The sequence below is a fragment of the Branchiostoma lanceolatum genome, chromosome 8 (assembly GCF_035083965.1).
Source record: "Branchiostoma lanceolatum isolate klBraLanc5 chromosome 8, klBraLanc5.hap2, whole genome shotgun sequence".
NCBI lineage: Eukaryota > Metazoa > Chordata > Leptocardii > Amphioxiformes > Branchiostomatidae > Branchiostoma > Branchiostoma lanceolatum.
The window spans coordinates 11,635,479-11,654,819 of NC_089729.1; the positions used below are offsets into that span (position 1 = coordinate 11,635,479).

Here is a 19,341-nt window from a genome sequence, read left to right on the forward strand (position 1 = left end):
TAAAATTACACTCGACCTTGGAGGGTGGAGTCGTGCGGAACAGGGCAGACATGGTGGTCGTGCTGGGCGGGGAAACCGGCCCTGGGACGGGGGAGGGGTCCCGGCGGTTTCCGCTGAAAGAAAGTCGTGACGGCGGGGTCGTGTGGCGTGACGGCAGGGTGTTTGGCCCAGAACCCAGAGGTCCTGGGTTCGAATCCTGTCATGTCACTGATCTTGTGTCGGTGGGAAAGGTACTTGTGCCCATGGGAAAAGTTCACGGTGTTACTCACTCCACCCAGGTGTATAAATGGGTACCTGACTTTGGTTGGGGAGGTAAAAGGTCATGGCAAGAAAAGGATGGGCTCAGCCTTCCAATACCGTGCCCTAGACACAGTGGATAACAACCCACTACCCCCAGCTACGGCATAAACAAAGGGTATGGGACTACGGACTACCTTTGCCTGAAGTCGTGACCGGTGAAAAGAGTCAAGTATTTACAGTTCGTGACAGAAGAAAAGATCATAAGTAAACCAGCGAACGTGTCAAACGGAAAACTATAATCTAGCTAGGAGGAATGACGAAATATGACTTGAATAACGATCTACATAAATACGTTGTCTTGAAACGCCATAGACGCTGGCGAAAATTAAAATTTAGTCATAAGAAGGAAAATATAACGGCTGGCGAAGGTAAAGAAGCGAAAATACAAATTAGTATTCTAAAGGAATCTCATTTACATATGGTGCAATTTTATTACATTTTTGTAACGCGTTTGCATATGACATATGACAGTAGTGGTCCACTTTTGTTCGCAACAACGATTATAGGTGTTAGATATAGAGCCAAGCGCAACAAAAGCCTAACATTCTGTCAAAGGAGACCTACTGCGATGAATTTACATCAAACATATAGTTTTGTTTAACAGCCTGGCCCTGTGTGTGTCTGATATAGTCCACTGTTAAACGCCATATCTATATCTGTAACAATAAAACAAGGCGTGTAGAATATGTACCACCCAGTTCGACCAGGCTGCCGAGACTGTTGGTGTAACTGGGCCAGCCAACTGCGGCGAGTATTTTCAAAACAAGTCGCTGTTTGTCAAAATACGGTGCGGCGTTCCCACAAACTATCGCCGACGAACGGCTGTATGTTTAATCTTAAACCGACTGTGGCATTTTCAATATTATGACACGACTGTAATCGCGTTTCGCATGTTATGGTCAATAATGTTGTGATCCTGACTGATTCTGCGATAAAAAGAGAAGTGGTGGAATTTTTTTCGTGATAACGCGTCATTGCGTTGTGTGCTAACCTAGGAGTTTCAGGTGAGAAATAGATGTAACGTTATACTTTTCTTTTGCGTCACCTGGCGGCGCTCACCAGAACTGCACCTGCAGCCTCATGCCTATAGATATAGTACTATTTTCAAATCGAATATTGTATCTCTCTCCTTACCAGCACTGCACAACAGGAAGACAACACAAAAACAACGCAAGAGAGAAATAGAGGAAAGGGAGAGAAACAGGGAAAAAGGGAAGTAGGAAAAAAGTTGCTATGCTGTAAATGCATTTAAGTTCGCGTGGTTTTTATTTCGCGCTAAGGCGAAAATGGAGTGTTTGCGGTGAAACGGTCGCCGCGAAAACCGCGAACATAAAACCACCGCAAACATTTCTGCATTTGCAGTATTGTAGTCCCTCAAGCCATAGGGGAAACGAAATTTAAAGAAGGGGGTCCAGGAAAGAAAGAAAGATGAGAGAAGGAAAGGAAAGAAAGAATGATGAATCGTTGCACGTCTTGCCTTTAACGTTCATACCCAACGCTAATCGCAAGTACATGGTATACGCACAACAGACATACATGACAATGGGCAGTGATAGACGTTGTTGTGACAAGAGACTACTCAAAATACTAGTGTTCGTTATATCTAGGTGAGTTGGGTTTGAAAAAAGAAAAGAAGTCAAACTGCCAAGTGTGTCATGTGCCGTGGACAGAATCGCGGTGCCCCACATGCACAAGACCGGTACCGCATCACCGCCAAGAGCACGGCGGGAGACTCCCCAGGTGTACGGCCGGTGTGAGCTCGCGGGAAATATTATCCAAGCAGAGGTTTCGATCGGGGCGTAGTAGTGGCCGCAATTTCTAGCGCTGCCATTCCTTCCGGTCACTACTAGCGCCCTGAAACTTCTGCTTGGATGTCATCCTTGTTAGTTCCAGGGCTCCCAGTGTTGAAAACCACCTTGGTCCTGGACATAGAACTTCACCCTGGCAAATCGTGATGGGACACCTACTTATCTCGATTTCTCAATTTCTTATTAAAGTTTTATCCAACCGACACTTCGGTCTTCATGTATTCTGTCCCGCTCACTACAGATGCAAACCGAATGATCTAAGAGTTAGATAGTGAGTCTTAGTCCTTTTGGGGTGGGAAGGGGGAAAAGTCTAACATTTCAATAATCCTATTATGAATCAGCACGGATTGACTAAAGTATTCACTCCTTCTAATTATTTTCACATTAAGAATTTAAGATATACTTGTCTGACTTTAGGTGTATTTTTTTTTTTTACATTAGAATTCAAGATATACTTGTCTGTCTTTAGGTTTTCTTTTTTCTTCTTTTCACATTAGAATTTAAGGTGTTATACTTGTCTGTCTTTAGGTTTACTTTCTTCTTCTTTTTACATTAGAATTGAAGATACACTTTTCTCTCTTTATTTTAGGTTCACTTTCTTTTCACTTCTTTTTAGTAAATTTTCATTAGAATTCAAAATGTTATACTTGTCTGTCTTTAGGTTTACCGTGTCATGTTCAGAGCGTTGTTGGACAGCTACAGATATCTTGACTATGCCCTTTGTTTGGACTGGGCCCTCAGCCGTCAATCAAGCCGTGACCTCTATGACCTTGACCTCCAAGATTGCTGCCCGATCCACATAACTCTAATCCTCAGTACGACCAACCCGATACGCCGGGCGGCCGCACGGAGTTTATCACCGCGCCAATCTAAACATGTCTGACTTGCGCCACCTCTGCCGCTCGGTAGCGCCTCGGGGTTGCGCAAATAAATACAGGGGTCTGGATTCAAAACATCCCGCCGCGAGACCGCACTGACAGCGGCACGTTTGTTTTCAAGTCCCCAGCGTCGGCAGGAGAAGAAAGAAAAAAAGACTGAAAGATCAAATGGATAACTTTATATACAGTCTGAATCCAAGATGGAAATAAAGTATGTGCAACACACTTTTATGTTTGTCATAGTGTGGCGTGTTGCTTTTAAATACAAGGTCTCGCTAATTGAGCCTTTGGGAAAGCCACATGCCACACCTGTAGCAAAAAAGAAATTAATAAAGATAATTATAGATATACCCCAAGAATCAATTCTTGATCGTTATCCTTTAAAAGAATTTTGAAAAATAAGGGTCTCAAATCAAGGAACTTTAAATCTTTAAGACTGATTTATCAAACACATGGTCTTAAACATAGTCGTTATCAATTTTATCAATTTTGTTTCCGTTAGAAGACATGGATTTTTAGGTAAACTTTCAGTTTTTCGGGCCATCTAGAATCTTTCAAACAAGCAAGGTATCTAAGTATCCACCAGGCCGATAAATCTGTCAGTTCCCCTGCACGTTCGATTTGTTTCACACGATACAACACAGTGCAGCTCCCAAAAATCCATTAATTTGACTGACAGTTCTCACAAGCATGAGGCAGGCGGGACGAAAGTTTCCCAGGCCATGGCCTTCCCACTCGTCAAGAATCCTGAGTTTCATTTGTGTGACTGATGCCGTGATTGGTGAGGCGGGGCTGGGAAACAAAAATGTTTGCCCAGAATTAACACGTCTAACAGCGGGCTCGTGGCGCCCATTTATCACTGTCAGGGAGCCTGGCTGGCGAGCTGGCCGCCATCTTGGATACGTGACGTCATGAGCTAAAACAGACGACGCTTCTGGACAGCTGCAAAAATCGTTGCAGACGACTCTATGAAAGCATCCCCGCTCAGTTAAGATAATGGTATGCAAGCTATCCTGGTGTAAAATATTTCTTAATTTGTGGACAAGAAAAATGAAACTGTCCCTTTAATAATTGATCAAATATTGCAGCTTAATCTTGAGGACCTACTCATTTATTTCATATCTTCAGCGTTAATGCAGGCTGATTCCATTGTTTGAATTCAAGGTCAACGGTGAAGGAAAACAACATTTTTTTTGCAGGATGTTGGAAATGTCCTTGCTGTGTTATATCGTCATCAATTTCTGCCATAGAAAACATCAGTCCTTTGGCTAATTAATCACGGTCCAATTATAGAGACTTTCTTAAAGCAGAACGCTGTTTTCTGGTGTTTTCGTGTCAACCCGGCCCCTTCAGAGCTCGTTCCCACGAAGTGTACATAACACAAGGCCCTTTCCTCTCCTTTCCGGAGTACGCAGCGGTTAATCCCTGGCGCTGACAGACGCCAGACAAACGGCACACACACACAACACGTTGCCGTACAAGCGACGCCTGGCAGCAGTCACAAGTACTGCATTTTTCGCTAAAAAACGAAGGAATCAGAAATACATGATTGTGGTAATCTCCCAGCAGATATATCTTGGCTCCGAATTTTTCGTGTCTTTTCACGTATTTCTAGTTGTGTATTTTTTCCTTGGCAAGATATCTGCGAAAACCCACACCAAACAGGTTGGATCCATATTGTAACTTTTATAAAAACATTATTCAGCCTTCCGGACTTCATAACTACTCATGTTTGTACTGGCACTAAAATATTTTAAGAGAACATAGCTTGCCACTCAGAAATCGTGACCATAGCAAGTTCACGATAAACATGACCTACCAAAACTGGAAATTCTTCTGCAGTACCGTAGAAATCCGCTCTAGCTGTCCCATTATGAATGAATGAACTTGATTGCTGGACAATCGTACATGGCACATAAATCGGATCTGTCCTTTCTTTTGTCAACACCTAGCTACCCACATACCAAATATCGTAGGAATCTATAAACAGCATTTTGAGTTAAATGCTGTTAAACCACACAAAAAACCCACAAACACTACAGAAAACCAAGGACATTATATAATGTCCTTGAGAACACATAACCTTCTTGGCAAAGGTAATAACTAATGCTCAATGGTTAAGAAACAAAGTTAGGGGTCAAAACTCGAACATAATCCCATAAGATAAACAAAAGATAGCGAATACAGAGGTAGGATTTTATAGCATGCCCAAGGATGGATAAGTCAAAAACAAAAACAAAGTAGAAGTATTCCACACACTTATTAACATTATCATTTTTTTTAATTTTCATATTCTGTAACATCCAGTTTGTACATGAGCAAGGTTCAATATAATTCTTGTTAGCTGGACTGGAAAACAAAAAAATTCTTCAGTCTTAACAACCATCTTAATTATTAGTAAAACACTTGTCTTGCATACTCACCTAAAATTCAGAAGCAATATCATCATTGATTATAATTACAATTTGGTACAACTTAACGCAGAAATAGCAAGGTAGAATTTAATGTATACATATAATAATAACTTTTAACAAGAGGAAAACCAACAAACTAATATTTTTCATGCATGGCTATGTTTGTGTCCTTCCACATATTCAGTTTTTTTTTCTAGAACATTAAAGCTTTATACTGGGCAATCCAACTCCAAGTTTTGTAAAGCTATATAATGAGAAGACTTTTAGTAATGTAAAATTCCTCCAGCTATTCCCCCTCTATCTACTTACATTGTTCACACATTCAATGTTTGATATTTCATCAAATATGTTGTACTTGCTAAATCGTATCCAATCCACACAATATTTTAACCCCCTTAGAGCATAATATTCAAACATATCTCAATAAGTATTACAAGAGAACTTATGAGGCAATAGAGGTGTTCAATATTAGGAATCTCCCATTCTAACATGATTCAACATGAAATTCAAAATGATGTTTCATAACAGGAGGCACTCCAAGCAGATTGCAAGTATGAATTTTTTTCCACAGAAGTAACGATGACACTTGCTGTTAAAGTACCTACCATACATTGTCACATTTTCAATTTCTTTAAATCTAAAGAAAAAAAAAAATCCTAAGAAAATCAACCTGTGCTGAACGTGAAACATGAAACTACAATTATTTCTGGCTGTTTTTATGTGAATTCTCCAATTCCAGATAAAGTCCATAAGTATCCAGAAGTACTTTAAAAACACAAGTTTGTTTTCCGTTGTTGTGTTTGTTGCAATAGTTTTCTAAAAATGGTTTGAAAATTTAGTTCATATATCAAATGTTGCATCGAAATGTTTTGAAGAACATTAAGTGATGTGCTGCAACTGAAATAAATGGCAAGATTCTCATCATAAAACCAAGTTTACCTTTATCCAAGGTAGATCATTCACACATGAACAGATATGTCTGTTTTTCTTCTTTCTCTCCCATACTTAGGCCTTCCGTAGCATTGCTTACATGATAAACATGTGGCAAAATCAAACTGATACACAAACATCACAGAGGATTGCTAACATCATTTCTATGCAACTCTACAAATGAATGTGTTTACGTTGTTGTCGTTTAATAAAAGATAAGATCATCTGTAAAGAGAGACATTTCTTTTTGTTGTCGATCACAATGTTGAGAGTACTTCCAACTCTGTCAGTACATTGTCACAGTTTTCATAACAAAAGGATCAAACATTTCATTTGATATGAAGAACAGAACTATCACATACCGAACAGGCTTATAACTGTCTAGTTACAGTATTGTGAAAAATCACAGTTTAGCAGGGAGCCTGATATAGACACTGACAGTTTTCTAGACAGACAGTTTTCAAAGACAGACACTGTAGCATATATTTCATGTGCCCATGCATGCTGTACATGTACATTTTCTGTTCTGACTTATACATACAGCAGTTTATACACATCACATTCAATTTTCTGGGTAGAGCAACAGCAACTCTTAATTCTTTACACTGTTATCAACACTTCAGTTTAAACCCATCTAAAACAATGGTAATCTTAGATTTGAAAAGACACTGGGAATTGGAACAATGTAATTGGTTTTAATCCTAATATTTCAACTCAATGATTAATATACAGTTTTAAATTTCAATTAAAAATGTATTCCTTTTCATCATGGTACCATCATTGTTATCATCAGTTTTGTAACTATAGAGATATTTGTCTTCAAAATCAATAAGATATTCAAATTCCCTCAGGCTATTAGCTAGCAGGGCGTTAGGGCGTCTTCTGGATGCCCTACACAGCCTACACCAAGAAATCAGACCCCCCCCCCCTCTTCGCTAAAAGCCTGAAGTCCCCAGTGTTTTTCAGAATCAAAAGTAACCACTGTTCATGCGACTAGGTTTGTGAGATTTGCGGTGTCTCAAATCAGTTCCGAAGCAATGGCTGTACACATAACATCTGCATACTTACTGGTAACACTGAAACTGGACTTTGTTGACCAGAAATGCTTTTTTTTCCTTTATTGTCTAGCTAAAACATACCTAAATCCACAGAAAAGTGATCAACTTCTGGGGAATAAACAACAACACCGCACAGCAAAGCATTGCATAAGTTCTTGTGGGGTCCCTGCTTAGATTGAAAAGCAGTTTCATTCAAAATTTACTATAAATCTAGTAGATAGCTGAACTTTCTTCCAACAGAAAGATTATCAATGTGAAGGTGTTAAAACAAAATTCAGCTATGTACTGTGTTACCTAACAAAACAGATGATACTACCACAAATTATTTGGTCTGAGAATGACATATACAATGTACCTTTACAGCTCGAACTAAACCTCAAAATTTCATCCTTGAAAAGAACTTGATTTATACACAAGATATGCTAACAAAAAACAAGGACGTAGAGTCTATTTTTAGACCGTTAATACATAATTACAGTTTAAATGGAAGCCATCATTGGTTTAAGACCTCGAGAGGTTACATAGTGATTGCTCTTGTCCATGATCCTTCTCTGTGCTTTACAGCCATACCAGTACTGTACATGACTTGGTGGAACAACAGCGCCTCCTGTGGATGTTACACGGTATTGCAGGTTAGGCCACACCAATCTGATTTTTCAATCTTTGAAGTCAGATATGATTGGAAAAAAAGAAAAAGAAATGCTGAACAGAAAGACCAACATAAAAACAGACTCAGATTCAAGTCTTCTTCCTAGACTTTATTTTCGTCTTCTAATTATTGAATTTTTTTACTGTAAAATGTCTGAAAAGCAAGGAAATAAGATGGTGTGGCCTGATTGACACCTGTACCAGTTCTAGGAGGAAGCTCCTACAAGAGGATGAAGAGGAACACGGGGTGTGTTGCCATGGCGATGGGGTCAGTCGTTGTGGTGTGTCATGGGCGGGAACTCGTTTTCGTCATCCAATCGCAGACCGGTCAGGTCCCGGGTGTCCTCCTCTTCAAGGTACTGTGGTCCGCCCGACGGAAACTGTGGTCCCCCCACCGCACCGCCTGGCTGTGTGCCTCCGCCATAATGGTACATGTCTGCTGAGGGGACATTAGTAATGATTTAAATCTTGATGTAAAAGATAGAAGTATAGATGAGATTCAGACCAGCTTAAAGGTATGAAGACCTCCGTATACCACTGTACAGAGAAATAAAGTGACAGGGCCTTGCTGCAACATTAGCTGGAATTACCAAAACAAGAGCCATAAGGCAAATGAATATGATACAGATGGGAATATCTTGGAATGAAAGGCCTTATACATGTACACTTACTAAGTGAGACCGTAAGATAAAGAAACGACATTAAAGAGAAGGTGTGCTACTCTCTTGAAAGGTGTTAAATCACAATTTCTGAACGGAGATACCAGAAGAGCTAAGATCAAAGAAACATAGTAAAAACATTCCCGAGTGTGTTTCTTTTACTCTGATAGATACAATTGTACCTGTTAAGTACCGGTAGAATCAATTAGGTACAGGTCCAAAATACCTGGTGTACTATGCGTACATACTGGTACTGATCAGTTCAAGCCTGGCTAGGATATCAGGTCAAGGGATGGGAACTTTGACAGATAAGATCACCATGAAATTACCATGGCAGTGCACTGAAGACTCCTGTAGCACAGAATAATCATGAGTCACATTTTCGTCTTTGTTTTCATAACAATAATACCTCGTTCTCGAGTCATAGCTGATTGGTGGTGAGGGTGGTGGTCATTATAGATGCCATGTAACAGGCTTGTGTCTAGCAAAATTAAACATTATGTTGTTATCGGTTCAATCATGCTCTTGTCCTTATTGAAAATCAACCATTATTTGAACATTAGTAGTTCAGGTAAAGGTTCAGGTCCGGGCCTGTACCTAAACCCATGTACCTGTACCTAAAATTTGCTTCTAAAGGTACACATGTACAGCTCTACCAATAGACATGTATCAGACCGTACCGTCTTTAGGTGGCGATGCCTCCTTGGGGGGTGAGGACTGGGGTTGGCTGGACATCACTTTAGCAGCATACGAGGGCCCCGCCGCCGCGGTCAATGGTTTGTCCCGAGGGGCGCTGGTCAACGACTCACTGGATTCCGTTCCGTCTGTTCTCCCGTCAAGTCTGGAAGTGGATAAATGATTATTTATTTATTAATCAATTCAGTCAATCACTCCTTCTTTCATTCATTCCAGAGCAGGTGAAAAATTTGTGGTCAAGACGCAATGGCAAAACAATGCAGACAGTTTTTTGTATCCAGTAGATTATGTTATTGTCACCTTCTATCATGGTCATGTACCCTAAGTTCTTACAACATTGTTTGTGTCTCCCACCTGTGTTGCTTGTTTGTTTGTGTATCTGTTTTGTTTGTTTGTGTTTCCCACCTGTGTTGTTTGAGTAACATACACTCCCCCCCATCGGCTGGGTCCACGTTGTAGATGTACAGGTAACCGTCAGCTGAGGCCACCAGCAGTCGGGGGAGCTTGCTTATTCTGAAACACATCATGAAATCAACATCTAATATCAATGATAACATTTAAAACAATTTACATTACCACAAGTGGACAAAATTTGCATCACAATATAAATCAGTCAAACTTACACATGTAAAACAGTTCATATAATAGTTTGCCAGTCGATTTACACATTTTCTAGCAATGTTAAGATAATTCCTCCATTTTTAAAACTGGCCTCACTGAAAAGACACTTAGGCTATCCATTTTTTTTATTCTTTGTGCATTTGGATCAAGGTTTTATTCTTCTCTGTGCATTTGTAAGCGTTTATATGTGTTGACAATAACAATTTTATATATCTTGCAAGTGTACTACAGTAGATTCCGCATATCTGTATAGCCCATTTGTCAGCGTAAATTATACGACTTCCCGAACTCTACGACTCCCCGAACTAGTGATATTGACGTATCGAAGGAGGGGGGGGGGGCGTATAGGATTTTGAGCAAGACACACAAACACACTCACTATTGACTCACGATATCGCAACTTTATTTTGCAAAATTTTCATCAAAGTACAACCCTACCTTTCCCGCGATTTTAACGTCACCATATTGGAATAAATACGGGATCTATTTTGTTCAGATAAGCCCGAACTGCGTGGGATACTCCTGCCAAAAAAAAACTCCCGCCATATGTTGATCACGTGAAATCTTGCAGCCAACCAATCAGAGCACATGTTTTCATGACGCAAACCAATCAGCGCTTAGAACACGCGGCAAAACATGAGTAAACAAAGATGGCTGCCTGGCGTCACCCAGCCTTCGCCGCCACATTTTACGTGAAATTGCGCCGTAAAATACGATTCATCTACGCTACATAAGTAGAATTTTCACGGGAAAAGTATATAAAGAATACATTCTCCGCCGAATACGGCCACAAATGACGTCAAATCGCGGCAAATCACAGCGTAAAGGCTAAAATGCTTGGGCAAAAATCTTGTTTTTCTTAACGTTTCACTGACTTTCGTCAAATCGTTTGAGCCTTGAAAAACAGGTTTTTGATGAGATCAACGTATGTCAAAGGTACCGATATCGACTGTTTGAAAGCAGAACAATAGCAAGAAACAAAAGAGAGCGATTGTCGAACGGTAGATGGCGTCCCCGCTCCCGAAACTACAATACAAACCCAAAATTTAGCCTATTGTTTCGGGTCATTTTGCGATAAAATCGGACAAGATTCTATACAATACACCGAACTTTACAATTATGGACGATACAGTTATACATTGCCTTTACCATTGAGTGGATGGTAAATGGTTTGGTGTTTTGGAATTCTATACAGAAATACGAAATATACAGAAAAAAGGTATACAAATAATTGGAATCTACTGTAGTATACTAACAACAGAACCAGGGCTGTCTCCGGGACCCGTCCCTCCGTCCCAGGACGGATATTTGCTTTTTGGGACAGAACTTTTTTTTACCTTGTCCGTCCCAAAATCTGAACTTGAAACTGACATGAAACTGATGAAAATGTATCTTCGTAAGCTTAAAAATTTAATGATGATTTTAACAAGGAAAATTCAACACAAGGGCTCCTAAACAATGAGTGGGACAGAAAAAAAAATTAAAGCTGAAGACAGCCCTGAACAGAACACTATGTATTCATGAAGACAGGGACCCAAACTCATAGATCAACTTTAACATGCTCCAACTCACATCGCGAGGGCACATATATTTTTCAGGCCAGCGAATGGTAGCTTGACAATGGCGAAGGCTCTTCCCTGGTTGAACATGTCGCTGACTTGGGTGGGCAGGTAACTCCCAGCCCCCATCAGAGCCTTCCCAAAGTACCCCATCCAGCTCTGGGGTTCTTCTGTTCCAGCAGGCCTGTAGAGACACAGGGATGTTAGGTCCATATATGGGCAATACACAACTTCAGTGCTATATTTGTATTTTCAACATTATATAGTGTACATGTTATAATGTTTCTATACATCTCTCAAGAAGACCTCCAAATACCAAGTACGAAAACAATCTATCCAGGCATTCTTGAGTTATCGTGTTCACACACACACACACACACAGACACACACACAAACGCTGGAGAAAACATAACCTTCTAGCCGAAGATAAAAATGTTCATAAATCTACACTGAGAAGGAGGAAGTGATGAACAATGAGCATCATCATAATACATGTATATAAGGCCACACCAATTTAATTTCTTGGTTAACGGATTTTTTTTTTAAATTCTAGCATAAGGACATCATTAAAACAGAAGGCTGGGGTGAAAACTTACATGTGACCCTGTACATACCAAAGTACATACTTTCCTCTGAGATTCTGTTTTCATGTTGATTTTCCAATCTAGCATTTTTTTTTAAAATCTGTTAACCAAGAAATTAAATTGGTGTGGCCTAAGGGTACAAAATTAATGATTGACGGAAACCAGACAAAAATTTTACCACGTCCATCCAAAAGAACTGAACTTGATGACATGTGATGAAAATGTATTTTGTAAGCTCAAAATAAAAGATTTAACAACTAAAATTAACAACACAGGCTTCAAAACAATGAGTGGGACAGGGAAAATTTATTGAAACTTGAGACAGCCCTTCAAGAGATTCGTGCAAGTTTCAACGTACGTTTTCTCCTTGGGTCCTTCCAGTTTGAAGATGTGGACAGTTTCTGTATTACTGGATGCACACAGGAACACCGAGTCCATACTAAAGGCTAGGGAATAGATGCTTACACACCTGTGGGGACACAAAACAATGTTCGAAAAACCTGCTTTGAATTGATGTTTTCTGTGTTCCACTGTAGTGTAATTAAACATGATATAGAGTACTGTAAATGCAGAAATGTTTGTGGTGGTTTTATGTTCGCAATTTTCATGGCGACCGTTTCACCATATACTTAAAATCCCTGCGAACATTTTGGTCCAATACTGAAGCAGTATGTGACTATAGCGCTGCCGCAAACTTAAAACCACCGCAAACTCTCCAGTTTTCGTCTTAGTGCGAAGTGATCCTAAACGGAGTGAAAGTGGTATCAATCCAGTCTAGCTCACTGAAGAGCAGAGAAGACAAACGCTATGTGCAGTATTTACAGGTTTGTTTTACTGGGGAAATTCCCCTAGCTCTTTTGGACAAGGCCCAAAGCATAATAAAAAGTGGACCACAGCTTAATGTCCCATCCTTAGGACTGCGACCCTTTCCAGTAGTGTGCATGTCGGGTAAGCAACATAGGCGGGATCGAACTCACAGCTTTTAGTTCCAGAGGCAAGATCGCTAACCACTGGACTTCACGCACTACCATTATAGATTCTTTATAATCATGTACAGACGGCTTCATCTAGAGACTCTGCAAGCCATTGTTTGTAAAAACGTTTTTCAACATAAATCTCATAATCACGATGTCACCATATAAGTTGAATGCTTTTGAATTAGCTATCTGATAAGTCAAAACAGTGCCTGATGCTTACCTTTTAACACCTCTTCTAAATTCAAACAACTTCTGTCCATCGGGTATGGAGAATACCCTTATAACTGTGCCCTGTGGAAAGACAATACATTTGTTATGGTAAGGGAGAACAAAAAGATATGGTAGCAACATCTGTAAAAAGGTAAAGGTAGTCCTATTGCCTTTTTGAGGCCGTAGGGGCAGTGGGTTGTTATCCACTGTGTCTAGGGAACGGTATTGGAAGGCTAGTCTACCACAGGCTTTTACCTCCCCAACCTAAGTCAGGTACCCATTTTTACACCTGGATGGAGTGAGGTAAGTTGTGTTTAAGTGCTTTTCCCAATGGCACAGTATCGGTGGCATGTCAGGGGATTCGAACCTAGGGCATCGGAGTCCTGGACAAAACGTCCTAACCGCTACGCCAATATGATGCCACAAACATTTGTAACTAAGTTAAAAAACATAGTAAAGAACTGTGAATCACTACAATCTATGTTTGACAATTCTAATGGTAGCATATTTAGATAAATGATTGACTTGAAAGTACAAAGATGGTCAGACCTTTTCTGAAGCAGTTGCTAGTTTGGTTCCAGGTGCGTTGAACTGCAAAGCCGCTAGGGGGCTATCGTGAGCCGGAATCATGGTTACCGCACGCTGTAATGAAGAATGATTATTAATTCAGTTTTCTTGTAAAAGACACATCTGTGAAAACGTTCGTCTGTTCAGGCATACACAAAATGATACATCAATTCCGAGACTCATACATGTATATACATTAGTTACACTTGCAAGATAGTGGTCAGGAAGGTTTAACAAATGCCTGAATACACAGAACATGCATATGGTATCACAAACAATAAATTCTTTATTTCTGCATTTTTACATTTTCTTCTTTGACTTTGGAATCGGTCTTGGCATTTAACACCATCAGTTTACATTTTCCAAAAAAAATAGCAACTGGTGGCAAATATTTGCTTGTCCTTGATTTACATTATGGTTGCAACCTTTTTTGTTGTTGTTGAAACAGATGATGGTTGATGCGTGCACAGATGTTATCCATACAACAAATTAAAGTCTAAACTCAAACTCATTCTCCACCTACCAAGTTGACTGTGTCGAAGACCTGCACCTCTCCGATCTGGGCGCTGCCGGGATAAGCGAGGAAACAGTTGTCGTTGTTGATAGAGAGGGCGCAGAGTCCCATAGGGTTGGGCGGGGTGTCGCGGATGGTGTGTAACACCTTCATGTCACGGATGTTGTGGATGTACAGACTCTCCTCCAGGGCCACGATCAGCCTCTGTGTGGTGCAAAAGACATTGTGTATTATCTGTATATATAGCCAGTATTCCCAACCTTCGGCGTAATGAACGGTAATGCAGTCAGATGTGCAAAAGCTAGGCGTGACAGGCTGTTCAGTGTAATACAACCAGCTGCTGCCGTGCCACGTGCCTGTGAAGCTGGTGTGCTACGCCAAAAGGCAGTTAAACCGACTATACAGACACAGATACAGATTCAGTGTGACACACTAGCTTCTGCATCTCTGTCTTTCTCTGTATGTGTATAGCCAATATAACTGCCTTTTGTGTACCACAACTGCATCTGTTTATATTTGACTGAGCAACCGGTCTCATCTAACCTTTACACATCTAGCTGCAATATTAGTTAGCATACAACATGTAGCTCAATCAGGATTTTTCTCATTGAGTTAACATGTACATATCAGGAAGGTACTTTCAAAATTACCTATACCAGAAGTTTTACCTGCCCACTAAATTGACTAATTGTTTTTTTCTTTGCCTTTGGTGCCATGATAGACCCTAACGTTTTCATTTCTACAGATTAAGGACTAGTACAGGTAGACATCAGAAATGCCAGCACAACTCCAGTTTTACCTGCACTAACTAACACACGCAGGTCGCATTACCAGCCCTGATTATGTAACACAAAAGTGGTGCTTTGAGCTACACGTTATCATGTTACACCTAATCCTTGGCACAACAATCATGGCTCTTTGTGTCTTGTGACCATTAATCTGATGGGTTATGTAACACAAAAGCGGGCTGTTTAAGCAACATATTACCAGCTTTCAAATAATCTGTGCTTCAGCAATGAGTTCGCACACCCACCAAGAAAAAACAACAACATAACAATCACATTCACTTAGTGCTTAAGTGAATGTGCAGTATTTTGAACCCCGCTAGCAATGTTTATATCATCCTTCAGTATTTAGTCTGCCTCTTCTTATGCATGTCAGTGACACTTCTTACTTGCTACTGGTCTGAGAACCAGGGCTATCTCCAGTTTTAAATTTTTTTCCATCCCACTCATTGTTTGGGAGCCGTTTTTTTTAAATTTTCGTTATAAAATTTGTCATTTCAAGCTTAAGAAAATGCATTTTCATTAGTTTTATCTCATGAAATTGATATTTTTGGGACGGAAAGGGTTGAATTTTTGTTCCGTCCCAACAAGCAAATTTCCGTCCCAGGATGGAAGGACGGGTCCTGGAGACAGCCCTGCTGAGACAACCCAAAATAAAGTAGAATATACAGCAAAATACTGGGAAAAGTAATTGGTAAGAAGAAAAGTGGATTCTCACCAGTCTGTTAAGCTTCACAGCCAGGATAGTGTTGGAGTAGCTGTAGTTACAGATCTCTGTACCCTTCTTAAAGTGACACACCTGTCAGAAACAAAGAGATAAACATTTAAGTGCGTTTGGACTCGTCTGTATAAATATTTGCTCATTGTACACAGTTTTTACAAAGACCTAACAGTAACATATCTGAATATTGAATATAATGAATTTGCGGCACATTGTCTCTAGGGCTGCGTACCTAAACGTAACATCAGGTACTAGTACAGGTACAAGTACAGAGGTTTAGGTACCGAGCCTGTACATGTACATGTACACTACTACCTGAAAAATTTGACAAATTACAAGTAACATGTGTTCTCTGAAGGCCCAGAGGGGGAGACTAGCAATGGCAAACTCCCTTAGCTTGCTGTCTAAACTAGCCCCTGAAAGATCTGTTGCATATTAGTTATGCTTTACTGTAGCCTTGTAGGTGTCACTTTGGTCATGTTTGTTGTTGCATGACGCCATGAGGTTTAAAAGTAGATCAATACTAAATCAAAGAAGCTCTGATTTCAAGTTTCAGAAGAGCATTTTTACGTCTTTTCCTGTGCTAAATATGTCTTTGTGATAGAATTTACGCATTTTCAGTCACAAATAAGCATATACTTGGTGTAAATTGTTCAGTATATTCAAATACTTCATGATCCAGTATTTTGGACCGGTACCGAAACAATTTTCATGAAATAGTTCCAGTACGCAGCCCTATACTAGCAATTAGCAAGCATTGTAGCGCCACTCAAGCAGCCCATGTTGTCTATAATGAAATTATGACTCTGACAGTGCGCATGTTATTCAGTGGCACCCTAGTGACGCCAATCCAGGCAAAGTTTCGGTGAGCTGAGGCCTGATACAAAAACAACCTTGACCCTCACCTAAATAATAATAAAGATCTCAATAAAACAAACAAACAAACAAACCTTGAGCTTGCGGGGTGCAGACAGACTGACAATGGCCACCAGACTGGAGGAGAAGAGTCGTTCCACAATGCACACATCCTCACTTTCTGCTTTAGAATTAGAGGGACACACGGATGTCTTCATGAAAGCATTGTGACAAAATGTTGTTTTTCTATATACCAAATCTATGCATAAAAAAGTGGTCTCCAAGCAGATGTGCGGTAGAAACTAGAAGGTTGTAATCTTAAACTCTGATCTGCTGTTTTTTTCTGATAATACTAAATTGGGTTAGATTAATGTCAGAAAAAAGAGCAAAGCAGAAAATCCTATCAATATGAATCAAAAGAAATATGCTATAACCAGCTGCTGCCGCGCTGCGTGTCTGCGGAGTTGGTGTGTTACACCAAAAGGCATCTATACCAGCTATACAAATACAGACTTTCTACTCAAACATCTGCCTGGAGATTATCAACGAGGCACAATACCAACTTCTTGTTCATCCAAAAACCTGAGGTACTACAATGAGCATTTGATTCCTGGTACTGATCCTCTTCATCTACTATACTAATAGTAACACATGCAAATCAGAATATCGTGAAACATTGGTGATCCTTACTTGTGAGGGTTGTGAAGGTTAACTTGTGAGTTGGCTGTAACAAAAGCTAGTTGTACTGCAATGTTAAATTACATTTTAAGGATAATCACACACATGTACAGGTGCATTCCTCTTTCAGTCGCTTGGGAACACCTGTCAGTTTAGATCACTGCACCTGACTTGTGAATTTAACCTTCTCCCTGCTGTTTTTGCAGCTGTTATAGCAGTACTTAGCAGGGACAGGGTTAAATGAACAAATAAAATCTATTGCTCAACAGCCGTACATGGTACATATGGCAACAGCAATTAAATAATACTACAAGTTGTACTAAGGATAATTTATCCTACATTTAGAACTACAAAAAATCATTGACAACAATACGTGACTTCCATAATAGTCCTGTATGGAAAATTTGGTACAAAAAGTTTTCTGTCTTTTCCTGTCGCCAGGTCTATAAATTATTTCATGCCAGCATATAGCAACCTGTGATGTTAACTCATCAAATCATACTAGTACTGTATTTCGGTAGACTTCAACCATTTTTATGTGTATTTCGTGCATTTCCCATGTATATTTCGTGTATTTCAGTAAATACGCGGACCAGTTTGTAGGTGGATATACGAGTTGGATATCATGATAACAATTCACATGTACATGGAAAATATTGGTCTGTGTACCAGATAGGGTGAAGTTTGTCTTAGTGGTAACACAGTCTAAAGCAGTGGCACGACCACCTACCCCCTATATGTAGATAATGACAGTAGACCTAGACATCTGGAGATATAACTGGGTCAGATATACATGCATACCCACCCTGATTGTAGTCTGGATCAGTGCCAGTTTTCACAGGAGACTTACTACAAACCAGACTATCATTTTCGCTGAAATGTCATTATGAAGAACTTTATGGGCAGCCTGACTGAAGCTATATGGTTGCCGTCAAAGGCTATGCAAAAGGAAAATTCAAAACTTGTTCCGATTGGGCCCCCAAACCGAAAGGAGGCCAATTCCTTAAGCCTGACTTCAAGCCGATCTAAAAATAGACCTTTCCTCATTCAGTTTCCCACTGCCTATGCCGCGTATATCACATGTGCGTTTTCCCTACACTGTCGTTAAGATGATGCAAAGGATATGCAATCTATTATCCCCCCCCCCCCCTTAAGACAAGATGCCACTTGTTTCTTGACTTGCTGTCAAAAATACGACTCAAGTCGACCTACCATTTTCATAGATAACGTCCAGTTTGTCCACGGAATTCAGTGAGTGAAGTTTGTACCCCGTCTTCGACCCAACCGCCAGCGATCTGGAAAAAAACGGCAGAAGAGACGTTTATGTGTGGACACGGTTGAAAGAACAATGGCGTAAACAAAGGTGTTTTGGTTGGACAAAAACAAGTCGAGGTCGGGGCTTTGTGGTGGTTGGAAGGGTCCGGTGACTTACGTGCAGTCCTGGTTAAAGTTGACGAAGAGGAGACCGGCGGAGTTATCCCCGCCTTGTCCGGCGAGGTTCATCGGTAAGGTCTGAGGCCCGCAAGTCGTTAGAATCGGCGTGTCCACCTGTCCACCGGAAAAAAAATTGTCGTCTGGTCCGTCACAAAGTATCGTCAGACAACCGCCATCTTGAATCTTCCTGTTTTCGTACCGACGTCACATGATGAGGACTGTACCATTCTTGAAACCCGAACGAAGTTATCCTTTTTAATATCAAATTAAAGGCAAAATAAGCCCTTAAAATACATATATGTACATAAAATCTGAATATAAATATTGAGCAGAGCTAAAATCAATGCATGTTTGGATATAATAGTATCATTATAATTACGTTTAATATGATAAACCCTATATGTAGAATGGTTTCAACTGCACAGATACAAGCAGAGTGCTGATT

General features: G+C 40.2%; 1 protein-coding gene across 2 annotated transcripts; it reads right to left on the minus strand.

Moving 5' to 3' along the window:
- Positions 1-5,029: 5,029 nt before the first annotated feature.
- Positions 5,030-19,103, minus strand: LOC136439784 (WD repeat domain phosphoinositide-interacting protein 2-like). Of its 2 annotated transcripts, none has more exons than XM_066435364.1 (12): positions 18,895-19,103; positions 18,675-18,757; positions 16,880-16,965; positions 15,927-16,007; positions 14,433-14,627; positions 13,892-13,984; positions 13,353-13,423; positions 12,514-12,624; positions 11,585-11,755; positions 9,797-9,904; positions 9,376-9,536; positions 5,030-8,472 (listed from the first exon to the last, which is right to left on the minus strand). In XM_066435364.1, the coding sequence occupies exons 1-12, from the start codon at positions 18,963-18,965 to the stop codon at positions 8,306-8,308; spliced, it is 1,398 nt and encodes a 465-aa protein (XP_066291461.1). In that variant the 5' UTR covers positions 18,966-19,103; the 3' UTR covers positions 5,030-8,305. The 2 variants fall into 2 exon arrangements, with proteins under 2 accessions (XP_066291461.1, XP_066291460.1); XM_066435363.1 differs by having other exon boundaries at positions 16,880-16,968; positions 18,895-19,102.
- Positions 19,104-19,341: the final 238 nt, after the last annotated feature.

Coding starts and splice junctions, on each gene's coding strand:
- LOC136439784 (XM_066435363.1), bottom strand. CDS start 18,965: ATGAACCTCGCCGGACAAGGCGGGGATAACTCCGCCGGTCTCCTCTTC. Junction 14,628..15,926: donor CTGTGAAGCTTAACAGACTG/GTGAGAATCCAC, acceptor TGCACCACACAG/AGGCTGATCGTGGCCCTGGA. Junction 9,537..9,796: donor ATGTTACTCAAACAACACAG/GTGGGAAACACA, acceptor ATCCACTTCCAG/ACTTGACGGGAGAACAGACG.